The 20739-nt window shown below is 48.0% G+C and overlaps 1 protein-coding gene across 3 annotated transcripts in view; it reads left to right on the forward strand.

The window, feature by feature from the left end:
* Positions 1-13123, forward strand: part of CHRNB2 (cholinergic receptor nicotinic beta 2 subunit) — a 32217-nt gene extending 19094 nt beyond the window's left edge. For all 3 annotated transcript variants that reach the window (XM_073566844.1, XM_073566845.1, XM_073566843.1), the window contains 4 exons: positions 5468-5512; positions 5607-5716; positions 9837-10818; positions 10897-13123. In XM_073566844.1, coding sequence (XP_073422945.1) covers positions 5468-5512; positions 5607-5716; positions 9837-10818; positions 10897-11067 — 1308 coding nt within the window. In that variant the 3' untranslated portion in view covers positions 11068-13123. The remainder of the gene's footprint in view (positions 1-5467; positions 5513-5606; positions 5717-9836; positions 10819-10896) is intronic.
* The last annotated feature ends 7616 nt before the right edge of the window (positions 13124-20739 follow it).

Here is a 20739-nt window from a genome sequence, read left to right on the forward strand (position 1 = left end):
CATGGATTTTTGTGAGTACTCACCGTAAAATCCTTTTCTCCGAGACGCTCATTGGGGGACACAGCACCCACCCTATTAGCCAGTTGGCTCTTGTTTAAATGAATGTGTTTACTTATTTGATATAAAGGTGGTGTTTTCCTTTGGACATGTTATACCTGTATTAAGGCTGATTTGTTGTCCTCCTACTGCTTTGGCACCAAACTGATTTCCGCCCGCAATAGGGGCGAGGGTATATACTGCGGAGGAGGAGCTAACCTCTTTTTTTTCACTTAGTGTCAGCCTCCTAGCGGCAGAAGCATACACCCACAGTATCTGTGTCCCCCAATGAGCGTCTCGGAGAAAAGGATTTTACTGTGAGTACTCACAAAAATCCATGTATCACAAGTCACCCAGATAACAGTCATCCTCTGAGAGACAGGCAGATCAGAAATAAAATCCATTGAAATATGGGTCCATGGCCTCCTGGGTACCGGCAAAGGCATCAACAACCCACTAGAACGAGAACAAGGCTTAGATCGGGAGCAAGTCCCACAGGACTGCACAAAATTTCTGACATCACGAGACAAGGCCGGCCACCAAAAAGACCGACTCACCAAATCTCTAGTACCAAAAATACCTGGATGACCAGCCAACACGGAGCAATGAACCTCATACATCACTTTCCTCCTCCACTGGTCAGGAACATACAACCTACCACTGGGACAACGCTCAGGCTTATCCTCCTGAAACTTCTCCAGAGCACGTCTCAAATCAGGTGAGATGGCAGAAAGAACCACCCCCTCACATAAGATGGTAGCAGGCTTGGTCACAATAGGAGAATCGGCCAAAAAACTCCTAGAGAGGGCTTCAGCCTTAACGTTCTTAGTGCCCGGGAGAAAGGAGACCACAAAATCAAAACGTGTGAAAAACAAGGCCCACCTGGCCTGTCTCGGATTTAAGCGTTTAGCTGACTCAAGGTAGATCAAATTCTTGTGGTCAGTGAGGACCACAACTTGATGTCTAGCTCCCTCCAACCAATGTCTCCACTCCTCAATTGCCCACTTCATGGCCAACAGTTCTCAATTCCCCACATCATAGTTGCGTTCCGAAGGAGAGAACTTTCGGGAAAAGAAGGCACAGGGGTTCATTTTAGATGTTACAGGATCTTTTTGGGACAAAACAGCTCCTGCACCAGTCTCTGAAGCATCCACCTCCACCTGAAATGTAAATGAGACATCGGGTTGTCGCAAAACCGGAGAAGTGAACCTTCGTTTCAGCTCCTGAAAAGAAGAAACAGCCTCTGGAGACCAATTCAGCAAATCAGCGCCCTTCTTGGTCAAATCAGTCAATGGTTTGGCAATAACAGAAAAATTAGCTATAAACTTACGATAAAAATTAGCAAAACCCAAAAACTTCTGGAGAGCCTTCAAAGAAGTGGGCTGCACCCAATCATAAATGGCCTGTACCTTGGCCGGGTCCATTTCAATAGTTGACGGAGACAAAATAAATCCCAAAAATGAAATCCTCTGTACACCAAAAAGACATTTCGATCCCTTAACATACAGGGAGTTTTCCCTCAAAATCCGGAACACAGTCCGAACATGTTCCACATGAGAGTCCCAATCCCTGGAAAAGATCAAAATATCATCCAAATAGATGATCAGAAACTTATCCACAAAGTCCCGGAAAATATCATTCATGAAGCACTGGAAGACAGAAGGGGCGTTAGTGAGCCCAAAAGGCATCACCAGGTACTCAAAATGTCCCTCCGGAGTATTAAACGCCGTCTTCCATTCATCCCCATTCTTAATGCGAATGAGATTATACGCCCCCCTGAGGTCAAGCTTGGTAAACCAGCAAGCACCTTCAACTCTAGAAAATAGGTCAGAAATCAGGGGTAACGGATACTGATATTTAACAGTAATTTTGTTAAGGGAGCGATAGCCAATACAGGGCCTTAATGAACCATCCTTCTTGGCCACAAAAAACAACCCAGCACCCAAGGGTGAAGAGGATGGTCTAATATGACCCTTCTCCAACGACTCCTTAATATAACGCATAGCCTCATGTTCGGGTACAGATAAATTATATAGTCGACCCTTGGGAAATTTACACCCCGGACTCAGCTCAATTGCTCCTATGAGGAGGCAAAGATGCAGACTTACTCTCACTAAACACATCATAAAAATCAGCCAAATAGTCAGGAACCTCATGCGACTGGGGAGAGGTGGAGAAAACAGGAGCGTCACCAAGAGCACACCAACAACCCCAACTCACCACAGACACAGATTTCCAATCCAAAACTGGATTATGGATTTGCAACCAGGGGAACCCCAGCACGATGGTATCATGCAAATTATGCAACACCAAAAATCTGCAATTTTCTTGATGGTCTGGGGCGACCCGCATTACCACCTGGGTCCAAAACTGAGGTTTATTCTTCTCCAAAGGAGTAGCTTCAATACCCCTTAAAGGAATAGGCATCCGCAGGGGTGTCATAGGGAAACCACAACATTTAGCAAAATCTAAATCCATTAGGTTCAAGGCTGCTCCTGAATCCACAAAGGCTTTAGCAGAAAATGTGGACAGGGAGCAGATCAGAGTAATTGCCAGAAGAAACTTAGGTTGTACACCACCTACAGCAAATGTGTGTGCAAAACGTTTCTCTCGTTTAGGGCAGACAGAAATAATATGAGAGGCTTCTCCACAGAAAAAACACAGCTTATTACGCCTTCTGAACTCCTGACGTTGCGCCCCAGACAAAATTCTATCACATTGCATAGGTTCAGACATTTGTTCAACAGGTGGCAGCATTTCCCGTATAATTTTACGTTCACGTAAACGCCGATAAACCTGAATGGCTAATGACATAGAATCGTCAAGACCAGAGGGAACAGGAAATCCCACCATAGTATCTTTTACGGTTTCTGACACACCCTTCCGAAAGAGAGCTGCCAAGGCACCATCATTCCAAGTGGTGAGGACCGCCCACTTTCGGAATTTTTGACAGTACAGTTCTGCAGAATCCTGACCCTGGCTCAATGCCAACAGGGTCTTTTCAGCTTGATCAATCGCATTGGGTTCATCATACAACAACCCCAAGGCCTGAAAAAATGCGTCCACATTAGTTAGAATAGGATCATCTGGTACTAAAGAAAACGCCCAATCCTGGGGATCGCCGCGCAGCAAGGAGATGACAATTTTAACCTGCTGCGCAGAGCTCCCCGATGAGTTAGGCTTCAAGGCAAGAAATAATTTACAATTATTCTTAAAATTCAAAAATGTAGACCGATCCCCAAAAAACACATCAGGAGTGGGGATTTTTGGTTCAGCAGCGTGTGAACGAGCAAGATAGGCGGAAATTCGCCGCACCTCAGCAGCAAGCTGCTCCACACGATCAGACAATTGCTTAAACTCCATCAGAAAAAAAAATATTCCTCCTACGGCCTCAGAGAAAAAGAGGAAAAAATATACACACACACAAAAAAAATTCTGACACTTTTTTTTTTTTTTTTAAACAATTCCTTCCTGCTTTTGAGTACCCTAGAATCTGCGGTATGGCTGGTGATTCTGTTATGATTGAGTCACCGAGAAGGAAAAACAAAACACAAGCTCAGCCCAGAAAATCAGAGAGGTTGGAAACTAGCGGATTGCAGACCCCTAATCCTATCACGCAATTAGCAGTAGCCGTGGAGTGTTCCTACGGTGATCCTAGACACCTCGTCACAGCCGGAGATCTAAATAAGCCTAAAGAGAGAAAAGGGAAAAACTGCCCCAGAGCAGACCCCAAAGCAATAGGCAGCCCCCAACATATAATGACGGTGAAGTAAGATGAAAACACTAACACAGATAAAAAAGATAGGTTGAGCAAACGATGGGGCCCAAGCCAACTAAAAAGGACAGGATAGAAAAGCTGCTGTATGCAATCCGAGAAAACCCTGCTCAAACATATTACCAATACAACTGATAAGCAAAAAGGACCCTGAAGTCACTAGACTTCAAACCCTATATCAGCACTCAGAATATTTTGAGAGTAGAGCAAAAGAGAACACTGATGAAGGAATAAGAATCCAGCACACCCCCGGCCGGGGATGGCTGAACTCGGAAAAACAAGGTAAACAAAACCAAAACTAATAAGTTCAATAGCAGAGCAAAAACTTTTATCTTTGGGAAGCAGGAATCAGACTGGTCTCTAAGAATCCAGCAGAGAAATCACCAGCGACTCAGAAGGGCATCGGCTGCCTTATATGCAGTCTGAAGTTCCCGTTACCCAGTCACCATCCACCTGACCAGGTGTTTGGTAATCAGCCTCACTACCTTCCTTCACCAGAAGAGGGAGATCCTCGGACACTAAAGATGAATGAACAGATGAGCTCACAACAGATGTCACCTCTGATCTCTAGTGATGGATAGGCGGCATTCTCAGTGATGCCACCGCTGATCTCTAGTGATGGATAGGCGGCATTCTCAGTCGCTGATCTCTAGTGATGGATAGGCGGCATTTTCAGTGATGTCACCGCCGATCTCTAGTGATGGATTGGAGGCATTCTCAGTGATGTCACCTCTGATCTCTAGTGATGGATAGGTGTCATTCTCAGTGAAGTCACCGCTGATCTCTAGTGACGGATAGGCGGCATTCTCAGTGAAGTCACCGCTGATCTCTAGTGATGGATAGGTGGTATTCTCAGTGATGTCACCTCTGATCTCTAGTGATGGATAGGAGGCATTCTCAGTGATGTCACTGCTGATCTCTAGTGATGGATAGGAGGCATTCTCAGTGATGTCACTGCTGATCTCTAGTGATGGATAGGAGGCATTCTCAGTGATGTCACTGCTGATCTCTAGTGATGGATAGGAGGCATTCTCAGTGATGTCACTGCCGATCTCTAGTGATGGATAGGAGGCATTCTCAGTGATGTCACTGCTGATCTCTAGTGATGGATAGGAGGCATTCTCAGTGATGTCACTGCCGATCTCTAGTGATGGATAGGAGGCATTCTCAGTGATGTCACTGCCGATCTCTAGTGATGGATAGGAGGCATTCTCAGTGATGTCACCGCTGATCTCTAGTGATGGATAGGAGGCATTCTCAGTGATGTCACCGCTGATCTCTAGTGATGGATAGGAGGCATTCTCAGTGATGTCACTGCTGATCTCTAGTGATGGATAGGTGGCATTCTCAGTGATGTCACTGCTGATCTCTAGTGATGGATAGGAGGCATTCTCAGTGATGTCACCGCTGATCTCCAGTGATGGATAGGTGGCATTCTCAGTGATGTCACCACTGATCTCTAGTGATGGATAGGAGGCATTCTCAGTGATGTCACCTCTGATCTCTAGTGATGGATAGGGGGCATTCTCAGTGATGTCACCGCTGATCTCTAGTGATGGATAGGAGGCATTCTCAGTGATGTCACTGCCGATCTCTAGTGATGGATAGGTGGCATTCTCAGTGATGTCACCTCTGATCTCCTTCTTGTCTTTGCAGCATGAGCGGGAGCAGATAATGACAACGAATGTCTGGCTGACTCAGGTAGGTGGCGATTATATTTCAATATTTCCAGTGTCTTTATTTAGAGAGTCATTCCTTGGAGTTTATAATGTGTTCTTAATACTTTCTCTGCCAGGAGTGGGAGGATTACAGACTGACCTGGGAGCCTTCTGAGTTCGAGAACATGAAGAAAGTGCGTCTCCCGTCCAAGCACATCTGGCTGCCGGACGTTGTCCTGTACAACAAGTGAGTGTTGCGCGTACAGGATGCAGTACCCACACACTGCAGGTGCCCCTGCAGGGGGTACAGTGTGGCAATGTCAGTGTGAGGTTCGGTTGTAGATGCACCAAGATCAGGTTACATCCCATAGACCCTGAAATAAGTTCAGACCCTAAATTAATTCAGACACTGCCCCTAAACTAGGCCCCTAAAGGAATTGAATCCTTCTCAGATCAAGCCTCTAAATAAATCCACCCGACCAAGCCTCAAAATCAGAGGTGCCCAATTTTTTTTTTTGTCCAAGGGCCACAGTGCCATACTGAACCAGTCCCAAGGCTTGCAAAAAATTTTAAGCGGTATTTGCATGAATACATCTCCAGAACCACATTGATTTTTCACCAGAACCAAGTTTTAGTTTTTGAGGAGGATTTGCAGTGGTTCTGTTCCAAAAAATAGATGTGAACATACACTAACTTACACTGAGTTTTTGAAGCAGAATCTAGCCAAATTCTCTTTATAATCTAAAAACTCTTTAAGTTTTGAGGATTCTTAACATAGCCATGAAGCACGTCTTGGATTGTTGCATGCGTACAACTGCTGTCAGCACATGAATGCAGCACAAGAACCGCGGTTGGCACATGAGTGCAGCACCAAGCTAAGTACAGCGATCAATTTCAGAACCAGGTCAGCCCCGTTTATAATTGTATTGCTTGAACTTACAATTCCAAGTATGTCCACAACAATAGTATGAAAATGCTGGGAGTTGACAGGCCCTCTCTATAATATTCCCCACACAAAACACTTCTTCAAAAGGTTCCCTCACACACTGCCCTTCTCCATAATGCCCCCTCACACACTCCCCTTCTCCATAATGCCCCTCCATGCACTGCCCTTCCCATAATGCCCCCCTGACATACTACCCTTCTCTATAATGCCCTCACACACTACCCTTCTCCATAATGTCCCCCTCACACACTACCCTTCTCCATAATGTCCCCCTCACACACTACCCTTCTCCATAATGCCCCCCTCAAACACTACCCTTCTCCATAATGCCCCCCTCACACACTACCCTTCTCCATAATGGCCCCCACACACACTACCCTTCTCCATAATGCCCTCACACACTACCCTTCTCCATAATGTCCCCCTCACACACTACCCTTTTCCATAATGTCCCCCTCACACACTACCCTTTTCCATAATGTCCCCCTCACACACTACCCTTTTCCATAATGTCCCCCTCACACACTACCCTTTTCCATAATGTCCCCCTCACACACTACCCTTTTCCATAATGTCCCCCTCACACACTACCCTTTTCCATAATGTCCCCCTCACACACTACCCTTTTCCATAATGTCCCCCTCACACACTACCCTTTTCCATAATGTCCCCCTCACACACTACCCTTTTCCATAATGTCCCCCTCACACACTACCCTTTTCCATAATGCCCCCCTCACACACTACCCTTTTCCTTAATGCCCCCTCACACACTGCCCTTCTCCATAATGCGCCCCTCACACACTGCCTATTCTGCCTTTTCCTCCTGATGACTGTAAATCTCAAGCGTTCTAACGATCAGCTTCTTAGATAATTGTATAACTCGTATTCACACCATCAGGCGTCCGCAGATAGTTTAACTCCATCGCCGCTGCAACTGTAGAAAAACCAGGAGAAACGATGCTGTTTTCTTCCAAAATCTTGTATTAGTTTACAATGAGCAGTAGGTAAAAAGGAGTAATCTGTACAGGGGAGTACACATGCATCTTGAGTAATGGCTGCTGTAGGCTAAACTGAAGAATGGAGAAGCAACCTAATACAGAGCTCAACTACGGGAGAGACATAGGGACAATCTTCACACAGTCTAATTCTACCTAGCAACAACAGGGAATTTTGCTGATTGGAGGAAAAAACACAGAGAATATACATTATTATTATTATTTATTTATATAGCACCATTGATTCCATGGTGCTGTACATGAGAAGGGGTTACATACAAATTACAGATATCACTTACAGTAAACAAACTAACAATGACAGACTGATACAGAGGGGAGAGAGGACCCTGCGCTTTCGGGCTCACATTCTATAGGATGGTGGGGAAGGAGACAGTAGGTTGCAGCAGTTCCGGTGTTGGTTTAGGTAATATCACCGGTAGTGGTGAGAGAGAAGGAGGTAGCAGGTTATTCCCATTCGTGGGACACTACACTGCCCTTCTCCATAATGCCTCCCTCACACACTGCCCTTCTCCATAATGCCCCCCTCACACACTGCCCTTCTCCATAATGCTCCCCTCACACACTGCCTTTCTCCATAATGCCCCCTCACACACTGCCCTTCTCCATAATGCCCCCCTCACACACTGCCCTTCTCCATAATGCCCCCCTCACACACTGCCCTTCTCCATAATGCCCCCCTCACACACTGCCCTTCTCCATAATGCCCCCCTCACACACTGCCCTTCTCCATAATGCCCCCCTCACACACTGCCCTTCTCCATAATGCCCCCCTCACACACTGCCCTTCTCCATAATGCTCCCCTCACACTGCCTTTCTCCATAATGCCCCCTCACACACTGCCCTTCTCCATAAAGCCCCCCTCACACACTGCCCTTCTCCATAATGCCCCCCTCACACACTGCCCTTCTCCATAATGCCCCCCTCACACACTGCCCTTCCCCATAATGCCCCCCTCACACACTGCCCTTCTCCCTAATGCCCCCCTCACACACTGCCCTTCTCCCTAATGCCCCCCTCACACACTGCCCTTCTCCCTAATGCCCCCCTCACACACTGCCCTTCTCCCTAATGCCACCCTCACACACTGCCCTTCTCCCTAATGCCACCCTCACACACTGCCCTTCTCCCTAATGCCACCCTCACACACTGCCTTTCCCCATAATGCCCCCTCACACACTGCCCTTCTCCATAATGCCCCCCCTCACACACTGCCCTTCTCCATAATGCCCCCCTCACACACTGCCCTTCTCCCTAATGCCACCCTCACACACTGCCCTTCTCCATAGTGTCTCCCTCACACACTGCCCTTCTCCATAGTGCCACCCTCACACACTGCCCTTCTCCATAATGCCACCCTCACACACTGCCCTTCTCCATAATGCCACCCTCACACACTGCCCTTCTCCATAATGCCACCCTCACACACTGCCCTTCTCCATAATGCCACCCTCACACACTGCCCTTCTCCATAATGCCACCCTCACACACTGCCCTTCTCCATAATGCCACCCTCACACACTGCCCTTCTCCATAATGCCCCCTCACACACTGCCCTTCTCCATAATGCCCCCCCTCACACACTGCCCTTCTCCATAATGCCCCCTCACACACTGCCCTTCTCCCTAATGCCACCCTCACACACTGCCCTTCTCCATAGTGTCTCCCTCACACACTGCCCTTCTCCATAGTGCCACCCTCACACACTGCCCTTCTCCATAATGCCACCCTCACACACTGCCCTTCTCCATAATGCCACCCTCACACACTGCCCTTCTCCATAATGCCACCCTCACACACTGCCCTTCTCCATAATGCCACCCTCACACACTGCCCTTCTCCATAATGCCACCCTCACACACTGCCCTTCTCCATAATGCCACCCTCACACACTGCCCTTCTCCATAATGTCCCCCTCACACACTGGCCCCTGATAAGTAGCCCCAAACTAAAAATAAACACAATACACCTTCGGCTCCTCCTTGATTGCCTGCCGTTATCGCGCCACCTCTGCCACTTGGCACCAGCAGCAGTGTGCTAACCTCATCACGCTCACACATGTTCAGGCCGGGGCTGACACGAGCGCTGCGTTGCTCCTGTCACAACGCCGCAGTGAGCAAATGTAATTGCATCCGAAAGACGCAAATACATCTGAAGTTAGGAATAAGGGAGCAGGCCTGCCCTAAATAAATTGAGATCCCCCCCCTCCCCCCCAAAAAAAAACAAAACTGGGCCCCTAAATTAATTGAGACCCGACCAGACCATGCCCCTTAATGAATTGAGACCCCCCCATACCAGGCTCCTAAATTAATTCAGACTAGACAACCCTGCCTCAGGCTTTCATGTGTCACTGGTGGTGTGTCTGTGGACCCCCGGTTTGGACTGACTATGTCGTTCTCTTCCAGCGCTGATGGAATGTATGAGGTCTCCTTCTACTCTAACGCGGTGGTCTCGCATGATGGCAGCATCTTCTGGCTGCCACCCGCCATCTATAAGAGCGCGTGTAAGATCGAGGTGAAACACTTCCCGTTCGACCAGCAGAATTGCACCATGAAGTTCCGCTCATGGACTTATGACCGCACCGAGCTGGACCTGGTACTGAAGAGTGATGTGGCCAGCCTGGACGACTTCACTCCCAGCGGAGAGTGGGACATCATTGCGCTGCCGGGTCGAAGGAACGAGAACCCCGAGGACTCTACCTACGTGGACATCACCTACGACTTCATCATCCGCCGCAAGCCTCTGTTCTACACCATCAATCTCATCATCCCCTGCATCCTCATCACCTCACTGGCTATCCTGGTCTTCTACCTGCCCTCGGACTGTGGCGAGAAGATGACACTATGCATCTCTGTGCTGCTGGCGCTCACTGTCTTCTTACTGCTCATCTCCAAGATTGTGCCCCCCACATCCCTTGACGTCCCGCTTGTGGGCAAGTACCTAATGTTCACCATGGTTCTCGTCACGTTCTCAATCGTCACCAGTGTCTGCGTCCTCAATGTGCACCACCGCTCGCCCACAACTCACACCATGCCACCCTGGGTGAAGGTGGTCTTCCTAGACAAGCTGCCTACCCTGCTTTTCATGAAGCAGCCGAGGCAAAACTGTGCCCGGCAGCGCTTGCGCCAGCAGAGGCAGAACCAGGAGAGGTCTACCGGAAGCTTATTCCTTCGAGACAGCACCAAATCCTGCACTTGTTATGTTAACCAAGCCTCCGTGAAGAAATATGGTGGTGGCAGTGGGCAGCTCCCAGAGTTACCCGAGGGGGTGAACGGCTTCCGGGACAGACAAGGGAAAGTGCGGCAGTGTCTTTGCGGTCTGGAGGAGGCGGTGGATGGAGTGCGCTTCATCGCCGATCACATGAAGAGTGAAGACGACGACCAGAGTGTAAGTGTAACACATGAATTACTGTTGATGTGTGAAAGGCAGTCAGCCCCGCTCCTGACATATTTATTCCCGTTGCAGGTGAGCGAGGACTGGAAGTACGTGGCCATGGTGATTGATCGCCTCTTCCTGTGGATCTTCGTCTTTGTCTGTGTCTTTGGGACGATTGGGATGTTCTTGCAGCCGCTCTTCCAGAACTACACATCAAACACGTTAATACAGCTGAACCACGGGGCTCCCGCCTCCAACTAAAAGGGGCTCCCTGTGCACAGGGACATGGAGAGAACTTTATTTATTAAGTGACATATAAGACTGATGCTCTTCCAGCCAAAACCATGGGGGAATGACTCTTTCAGGACGGAGGGGCACGCCTCCTCCATCACTACTAGTCAATTTTTTTTCTGCCAAGGATGGACCCTGCACAGACTGAAGACTCCAGCACAACCCAAAAACGTGGGGGGAGGGGAAGATCGTGTCATGGGGAAATCACTTCTTATTCCAAGCAATAAACCACAAAAGGGAAAAGCTGGCGACGTCAGTGTACCAGATTGCGGGCGTTGTGACCGCCTGCTCTTCACCCAAACCATGGGTCGTTGCTGTCAGCTACTCGCCCAGAGCGCGGGCTAAGTGACTGCTTACTTTTCACCCAAAAATTGGTCGTTGCTGTCATCTCCTCACCCAAAGCGCGGACGTGTGACCGCCTGCTCTTCACCCAAGCCACCGGTCGTGGCCGTCTGTTCCCCACCCAGACTGCAGCCGTGTGACCTCCTTCTCTTCACCCAAACCTCGGGTAGTGGCTGTCTGGTCCCTGCCCAGAGTGCAAACGTGACCACCTGCTTTACACCCAAACCACGGGTCGTGCCCGTCTGCTCCTCACCCAGAGTACAGGCGTTTGATCGCCTGCTTTTCACTCAAACCACTGGTCGTAGCCATCTGCTGCTCTCCCAGAGCACCGGCAGATGACCGTCTGCTCTTCACCCAAACTATGGGTCGTGGCTGTCTGCTCCTTGACCAGAGCGTGGGCGTGTGACCGAAACCTAGGGTTGTGGTAGTCTGCTCCTCTCCCAGAACGCGAGCGACTGCCTGGTTCTCAGAAGTGAAGTCATCCACGTCCGGATTTGCTCAAAGGCAGCTGCAGACATCCTCATTTACCTCTCCTAGACCTATTCTTTTGTGGCCATAGTCAAGATTTGGGCTTACTGTCAGTGAATGGAAGCAGTGTTGAAAGGCTTGGCAGCCATTTAGTATAGGTTTCTCTTCTGCTTGTCAGTAGAGAAGCAGAGCTTCTGTGACTAGGGCAGTGTGGCAGAGAAGACTCTGTATAACAATTGATGGTGCAAATATCAGTCTGCAGAGGAATTTACTTGGGATTATATTATTTACAGCTGCCAGAGAGGAAAGTAGGAGAAGGAGACTGATGAAGGAAGTAACTGGGGACTTGATTTGTAACTTCCAGAAGGGGAAGGAGACTGAAAAACTTAATTAGCACTGTATTAATTTCTGCCAGAGAGCAAGGATACTAACTTGATTAATCAGAGCTATAGTTACAAACATCAGAGGGGGAAGTACTTCTTTTTTGATGTTTTTGGGTTGTCCATTTCCATGTGCCAGAGCTGGTCGGAGAGAGGTGCTAGATCTTGTGTAGTTTGCAGGTGTGTTCTGCACCCTTAAGAGAAGAATGTTTGCATTCACTGAAAGCAACCACAAATCTTGAATACAGGGGTGAGGAAAGGATACACAGGCTGTTGTGCCACTGCTCCTTGGCCGCCTGTGGTGACGATTCTCCTATAACAGTGATCACTTTGCACCGAAGTATTTAGGCTTGTACCTCCTACCCTTACCCCACACCTGTTCTGCACTCATCCGTTGTATCGTATGTGCACTTGCAGGGTAGCTCAACTATCACTTGCTTTACTTGACCCCAGGACTGAGACGCTGCGCCCGGGACTCACTTATTCTTTACTTGGGGGGGGGGGGGGGGTTCTTAAGTGGAGCACAGTCAGCCTCAATGCCACCTTCCTCCTCCCATGTACGACCTCAGGGGCCGGACCGACACCATTCACTGCTGGTTCTCATATAAAAGGAAAACTGTTTGTATCAAATGTCTCACAGCAAAGTTTCATTGGGGGAGTTAAGGGAAAATTATTTCAGCATTAACAGCTCTCCAAGTCAGCGGTTGGAATTGCCCAGAATTCAGTGTTTGCAGAGTGGAAGCTGTGGAAATATGGATAGTTGCATGTGATATTGTGAAAATAACTATGCACAATTCCCATAAATTCTAGGAGATCATGGGTCTTTCTCGCTTAAGGATTGCAGACTATTTCTAAATATTGACTGCAGCTATGGGGCATAATACAGGATGTAACCTAGGATCATGATGCCTACGGGTGTGTCAAGAGGATGGTGTATCACTCAGGACTAGCTCAGTGACGTATCTGCTGTCCTCAAAGAGTATTATGTAATGCAACTTCAGCCTGCCTCCTTCTTGTAAAGTTGTGACAGGGAGAGACCCACCACAAGCAGGAGTCAGGCTGAAGCTGCATCACATAGGACACACTGGAGACTCTACACACTGCACTCGCAGATAGTAAAGACAATGATTCATACAGAGGCCGGAGCTTGGTGAGGGGTATCTGATAGGTAATTATTATATCAGAGGGTGACCTGGGAGAATATGTGCTGGACCGAGTGTCTAATGAAGGAAGGAGTCAAATTGTAAAGATAATCTCCAGAATAGCACTGGTAAGTTATATGTGCAGCTGAAATGCCTGCAGCCACCATTAGAGGGCAGTGAGGAGATTTGATTTATCACTAAGCGTATAGTAAACAGTCATCGCCCCCTAGTGGTAGCAGTCACAGTGTAAGATCTATGCTGACTCTTAAGGTCTATTAGGCTGCTGTTCGTACTTGAGCCCTAACAGGGCTACTGAATGGGTGCCTAAACACAATGTGAAAGCACCCTTACTGATACAGTGTAACAAACTGCAGGACTTTGGGGTAATTAGCTGAGATGTTGGAGATGTTACGAAACTGTCACAGTAAAATGGAAAGCTGAACAACTGGTTGTGAGAGTGTGGGTCTGATCTGCAGTATCATCATTTCTAATACAATAGTATCCCTTTAAAGGGAATCTATTAGCAGGTTTTTGCTATGATGTAGGTGCAGAGAGCCTCATTCCAGCTAAGTCACTTTCTTTTTAAATATTTTTATTAAAATTTTTATAAAACTGGTATGTGGGGAGCAAGGAGGGGGAAGGAAAAGGATAAATGTAAAGGTCATAAAAAATAGAGAACCTTTGTAACAAAGCATACATCAATAAGTGTACAATATAGTAATACCAATAAGCGGTACAAAATGCTGAACCTTTGAGAAGGAGAGGCAAGAGGGTGGTCTAATCCAACCATGTAAGGAGGTATCTGTGAAAAATTTAAACTCTTCTAAATTTACTGTTCCAAACCTTCCATTTTTTAGTGTGGGCGGGAATAGTATTATTAATAACTGCAAACCTCCATTCAATAGCATTATGTTGGTAGATTTTATCTAAAATGTCTGAGAATTTAGGCAAATTGCCTCTTCAGAAAGAAAGAGGACTTTTACTCTACAGCGCCACCTATTGGTAGTAGCGATCCTACAAGTCACAATCAACCCTTTAACGAGTCTTGTAGTATGACTTAGGATACAAGCCAAATCAGAATCTCAATTTGCAGACACGGTGTTTCGAGCTGTTGGCTCTCATCAGTGCAAAGTATGAGATCTGATTTGGCTAGGTGAGAGGCTCTGGACTAGGGTCTAAGAAGTAAGGTTTCTCCTTGCGGAGAGTGACATGCCAGCTGTGGCTTGTCAAGGTAAGGAGACTTATTCGCCGTGCAATGCTCCTCTGGGAAAATAATATGCAAATTGCCTCTTCAGAAAGAAAGAGGACTTTTACTCTACAGCGCCACCTATTGGTAGTAGCGATCCTGAGAATTTAGGAGGATCAGGTTTCTTCCAAAAGTAAGCCAAATTATTTTTAACTACCAGGAGGATATGAATAACTACCCGTCTCACCGACGGGTGCAATTGATCCATATCCAAGGAAAGCAATGCTTTTTGGGGAGTCAAAGTAAAGTTTCCAGTGAAGAATTCAATATGACGAGAAACCTGGAGCCAGAGACGTTTAAGCTTCGGGCAACACCAAAAGATGTGGTAGAGATTCCCCTGATGTCCGCATCCTCTCCAACAATGGGAGGAGTGGGCCTGGTTAATGTGGGAGAGTCTGATAGGAATGTAATACCACCTGGTAAGTAGTTTGAAATAAGACTCATGAAGTCACTGATATGGTAGATTTATGCGTATTTTTTATGGCGATGTCCCATTGCTCAATCGGAACAACAGTCCCAAGGTCGGTCTCCCATCTCCTTAAATATATGTTCTTGCAAGAGAGTTCCTCTCTGTTGAAAGAGTACAGTATATATTCCTTAAGCTCCAGGTATTTTTATTGTTTAGGCTGCACAGCAGTGAAGACACAATTTCATAATTAAATGCTTTGCCTAATAGGATTTTTTTGTACCTTATCTTTCAGCATTAAGAAAGGGATAAATTCACAGGAAGGGACATTATATTTGGCTTTTAAGTCGCTGAATGTGAGAAAAGTAGACCCACCGTGTATGGTTTTTTATTTTTTAATACCTAAATTACTCCAGATTTCTGAGAGAGGGAAGTCAAATATTAAAGCCACTATACAAAGCGGAAACCTCAAGGCCTGTTCAACTTTGTTATATTTTGTATATGGTTTGATCAGTGATCTCCATGCAGAAATGATGGGACTGGAAATAGGATGGGAAGATACCTTTCGAGGCTCTTGAAACAAGAAGTAGAAAAGCAACTCTTTTAGAGAGCCAAATTTACTTCTGTCTCTCTCCAGGTAAAACCAAGCTGGAAATCTTTGTGTATTGTGCGCTAGCAGGATTTTTCCGTGCGCTGCGCACTTTTGAAGGTGTGCCGTGCGCGCCGAAATGCAACATGCCGTGTTCGGCGCACATGGGCGCACCTTCAGAAGTGCGCAGCGCACGACAAAATCCTGCTAGCACACGATCTGCGCACCCTATGCTAAAGATAGGGTGCGCAGATCACAAGCGTCCATGTGCGCTAGTAGGCGGCGATGACCGGATGGGGCGGGCAGGGAGCCGGGAGGGGGCGGGGCTTGGCGGCGGCCGTGCCAGGCCGACGCGCTATAAAGCGCAAATGTGAAACCGGCCATAGAGAGTTCAATTTGTCTGAAAAAGGAAATATCCTGAGAGACAGTTGCAAGGATCCCACTTAGATTTGCCTTGACAGTTGCTTGGATAGAACTAGCTATAGTGATCCCAAGATAAACTATCCCTTTTCGATTTCTACCAAAGTCATGTTGAGGGTTAAGAATTTCGACTTGTGAAAATTAATTTTGAAATAAGAGGCCCTTGAAAACATTTCCAAATCTGCAGCAAGTTCTCTGATGGAATTCAAGGGGTTCAGTAGGGTGAAAAAGAAGTAATCAGCAAATGCTAAGTCACTTTCTGAGCTGCTTGCTGCAGTTTTGGTACTTTCCCTGTTTTCTCTGCTGTAGATGTAGCAGTGCCCAAAAGGCTGAGCTGTGTATAACCCTGCCCACACCTCTAATTGGAAGCTTGCTGACGGTGTAGAGGAAGCTGCCAATCAGTGTTGTGGGCAGGGTTACTTACACAGAATAGCGTGACTGTCTGTGGAGTTTCAGACCTAGTGTTGCTGTGATAATATCCTGCTTATAAAACACTGCTTAGATTGAAACAACACACAGCCTAATAAGTGACGCATCACACAGCCTAATAAGTGACGCATCCCTGGAATCAGGGTCTCTGCTCCAACATCATGCTTTCAGATTACAAAGCAAAAATCCAGTGACAATTCCCTATGAGACCACATTCAGCAGTGAGTCAGTATTTTACTTTAGTATTTGAAAGCCAAAACCAGGAGTGGGCGAAAAATGCAGATTTGGTGATGTGTTTCTATTATATGTTTCCTCTGATTGTTACACTACTGGTTGTGGTTCACAAATACTGATGTAAAATACTGACCAATAACTGAATGTGACTTGACGCTTTCTAATGCCTGGGGGTGTATAACATATGGTTTCCTTATTTGCTCCTATGACACTACCAGGCCAGTTTGCAATTCCTGTCCTGCAGTGTGATCAATGAATGGGGTAAAGGCAAAAACAGACCCATGCCTCCTGCACCTCCTCTGAGCAGAAGACGTTCCTGTGTTCATCGCAGCCTACGGGAAAGAAGATGTGCCCAGGACATGTCCTGTTGGACAAGAGACTACAATCTATTACTCCCTGTTATCCGTCATTGCTGGAGGGAGACAACTGTAGGACAGGAGACTACAATCTATTACATATTACTCCCTGCTAGGTGTAACCACTGCCACAGGAGCTCTAGGACTTCCAGTAGGAGGGTCATAGTCTGCCTTCTCCCCAGGGAGAGACAGGCTGGCATGGCTTCCCAGGCTTCTTCCTGTGGAGTTCCACTCCCTGCACTCTGCGGATAAGCTGATTATCACCGGACCTGAGAAGGGGGAGTGGGATGTATACACCATTGCGAAAGGGGGACGGTGTGGGGAGTCTCCATCCCTGAGCCAGCCGACGCTGGGCCTGCAGGGTGGAGGGGCTTATTGCTGTGAAAGGGCGGTGCTCTACCGCGTCCGGTAAGGCGGCTACTGGAGCCGATAAAGTGAGGCATGTTGCTGAGACGGGTGCAATGTGCCTCAACGGAGGAAAAAAGGTGATCGTCTAGGAGAGGGGAGCCGCATAGGAAAAGTATTGCTGCAGATAAGAGGCCTGAAAAACAGCCTGTGAGGAACACTGTGCGTGCTTCTGTGACATGTGGGCAGTGTGCCCTAGCATCCAAACTTGACACAAGGGCCCCAAAGTCTGGGTGCAGTACACACCTCAATGTCCGACAAGCACCGGGCCCAGGATAATAAGGAGCAAACTGCTACATAAGGGGGGGGCAGAATGCTCCAAAAGCATGGCAGAAAACCAGCACCAATACAAGGAAACAGGTGTGGTGCTGCCAGGAAGAGTTTCTCACAATGCAACTATTCCCTGGTTCAACAGTTGTGAGTGTGGAGATGCCAGATAAATGGTGATTGGGGTGAGAATAATGATGATGGGATGACGGGAGGTGGCGGCACGAGTGGTAAAAGACTAACAGAAGGTGGCAATATGAGTGGTAACAGGGTGAAGGGAGGTGGCTTTAATAGTGGTGAGTAACAGAAGGTGGCAACACGAGTGGTAACGGTGAAGGGAGGTGGCTTTACTAGTGGTAATGGGGTGAGGTGATAGTAGGCGTCAGTACAAGTGGTAGAGGAGTGACGGGAGAGAGCGGTACAAGTGGTAGTGAGGTGACGGGAGGCCGCAGTAATGGTGTGATAAATAAGGGGAATGAAAGCAGCGGTGTAACTAATAGTAGTAGTTGTGCAGCAAATGACAGGAGTAGTAGGGGAGTGAATGAGGAGGGTAGCACTGGTGTTGGGGAGAAAGCAGGTACTGATTTCGCAGCCCCCCCCAGCAGTGGTGGGGGCTTCAGCTGAGAGCTATTCAGGAGCTGTTAGTGCTGAGGGTAGTAGTGTGCCCTTGTCTAGTGGCCTTGGGGACGGTGACTTTCAGCAGCACTTTCTAGATGCTGTGAGGAAAGGGGAGAGTTCCATCAATGTAGAGGGGATGGAAGTTGATCTGTCTTTCTAGATAGAGGGGCAGAGACTTTCTGTTCTATGCCAACAACGGGGCAGAATAGTAACCGTAAGAAAGTGGCCCGTCCTCAGTGGGTGAGCAAGAATGCCTGTCCTGATAAGTTGAAGGTTACTGAGCTCCTGCTGGGGATGGGCTTTTCGGCATATGAGATTTTTGCCTTGATCCATCCCTATAGGACCTCCTACTTTGATGTCAGTTTTGTGAAACCAGAGGGTCTTGAGCTTTTCTGGTCCCACCATGAGCTGGCTCAGGGTCACCCCGAATGGCAGAGTTTCTTTGCTATGGCAATATCCTGCCACAATTCAGTCAGGCACTTGACTGTTAGTAAAAAGTCACTTTTCTGTATGGACATTACAGTATGACGGGTGTAGGTATGGAAATATCATCAGTGTTCCAAAAAAGACCGTCGCTGACCATGTTATCTGGTCAGGGCCAGGACCTTCATGGTAAAATTGAAGGTCTCCGGAAACATTATTGCCAATATTCCTTCCTCAACATTTTTGGTGAGGAATAGGATCTGGATTTACTACCTGAGGCAGGCTAAGATTTTTTCACAGGTGCGGTGGCCCCACATACTTTAGAGCGCAGCATACCACCCAGAAATGTGTCTGTGTGGGGCCCTTGGTCATCTTGTTGCTATGTGAGGCAGGATTAGGTGTAACTTGTGTGGTGACCTTGGTCACATATTCAGTCACTGTAAGCATTCCTTTGACAATGCAGTTCTGAAAGTGTCAAAACAGGCGAAACTCAGGACCAATCTTGCCAATGAAAGGATCGGTAGGGGTGATGGAGGCAGGAAACTCATGAGGAGCAAGAAGCTACCACCATCCAAAATCAGGCTGTAGGTGCAGCGCCATAGGGACAGGTGGCAGGGAGTAATGTCCCTTGTGGCGTTAGTGTCCCTGAACAGGGTAGGGACACTGACTCACCACCGTTGGCCCCTGTCCTGCACTTCCTTCTCTGGTTGCCGCCCAGAGTCTGTGCGTGCATGACGTGCAGATCCTTGAGCACTAAGCTTAGGGCGCGCTCACAGTCTCCCTCCTTCTTAAAGGGACAGCATGCGTCATCCTGAAGTGTCCCCAGCCAATGTACCTCCACCTTTATGGAGGTGTCTGAGCAACGTGTATAGCTAGTCTTTTGCAAGCTTGCTAGTTTTCAGGTCCCCAGTCAGTCTACCTGTCCAGTACCTGTCTGCCCCTACTTGCCGTGTGTCCCTGTATTTCAGCTGTACCCACCAGGACCTGCCTGCCAGTATATCAGCTGAGTTTGCCTGCCAGTATTTTAGCTGTGCCTGCCTTCCTGTATATGAGCCCTGCCCACATGCAACAGCCTGCCTGTATACCAGCCGTACCTGACCGCACCTGGGTCGCCCCCGTCCCAGGGCTGTGGGGTACTCGGTACCGGGCCGGTGTCAGTAGGATGTGTCACCGCAGCAGTGACCCGGTCCGTGGCCCTGGGCGCCCAAGTAATGGGGAAATGTAGTTAATTATGTAATGGAATAGTTCGTAACGCCACCTGTGGTGTTTGGCAAGCAAGATGTTAAGCCAACGCTGCGTGCAGATCCTCTGGGGCTGATGGTGTGTTGCAGCATAGATGGTGTAGCTCCCTACAGGTGAAGTTGTAACCCCAGGGCAGTGTATAGGCGCAGGTAGTGTAAAGGAGGATGCCCAGATTTAGCGGTGCTGACGGTGTTGGTGCACAATGACTGGAAGACACCAGGGCTTGTAGTTCCAAAGCTTTACTCACAGTTCGTGGTACACACCGGTGCCTGCCTCCATGCCGTATCCTCCGGGGTAGAGACCCAATCAACCTCCTGGGCAAGTCAGGCTTCTCCTCTCCAACACTCCGCCAACATGTACCTTTCCTGAACGACTCCTATTGCGCCTTTAGTGTGAAGAGCTCCAGTACCGTGGTACTCTGAAGTTCCTCCTGTCAGATGTTTCTAACAACTCTACTTATATGACAGACAGCTGTAGCCTCTCTTGGGGACTCCTTTCACCAGAGTCCTGGCTCTCTATTCAGTTGCTGTTGTGCTCCAAGTCTTGGATGGGAGTAGTGCATTTACAGCCAACTACTCCACTGGTGTCTGCTGCAGAACCATAAGTGTCCATACAACCTCGGGGACCGGGCCCCGGCCTTGCGTTGAGAACCTATAGGCAGGGTTCCTCTTCCAA

The sequence above is a fragment of the Dendrobates tinctorius genome, unplaced genomic scaffold (assembly GCF_039654945.1).
Source record: "Dendrobates tinctorius isolate UK_male_01 unplaced genomic scaffold, ASM3965494v1 ptg000019l, whole genome shotgun sequence".
In the NCBI taxonomy this organism is placed as follows: domain Eukaryota; kingdom Metazoa; phylum Chordata; class Amphibia; order Anura; family Dendrobatidae; genus Dendrobates; species Dendrobates tinctorius.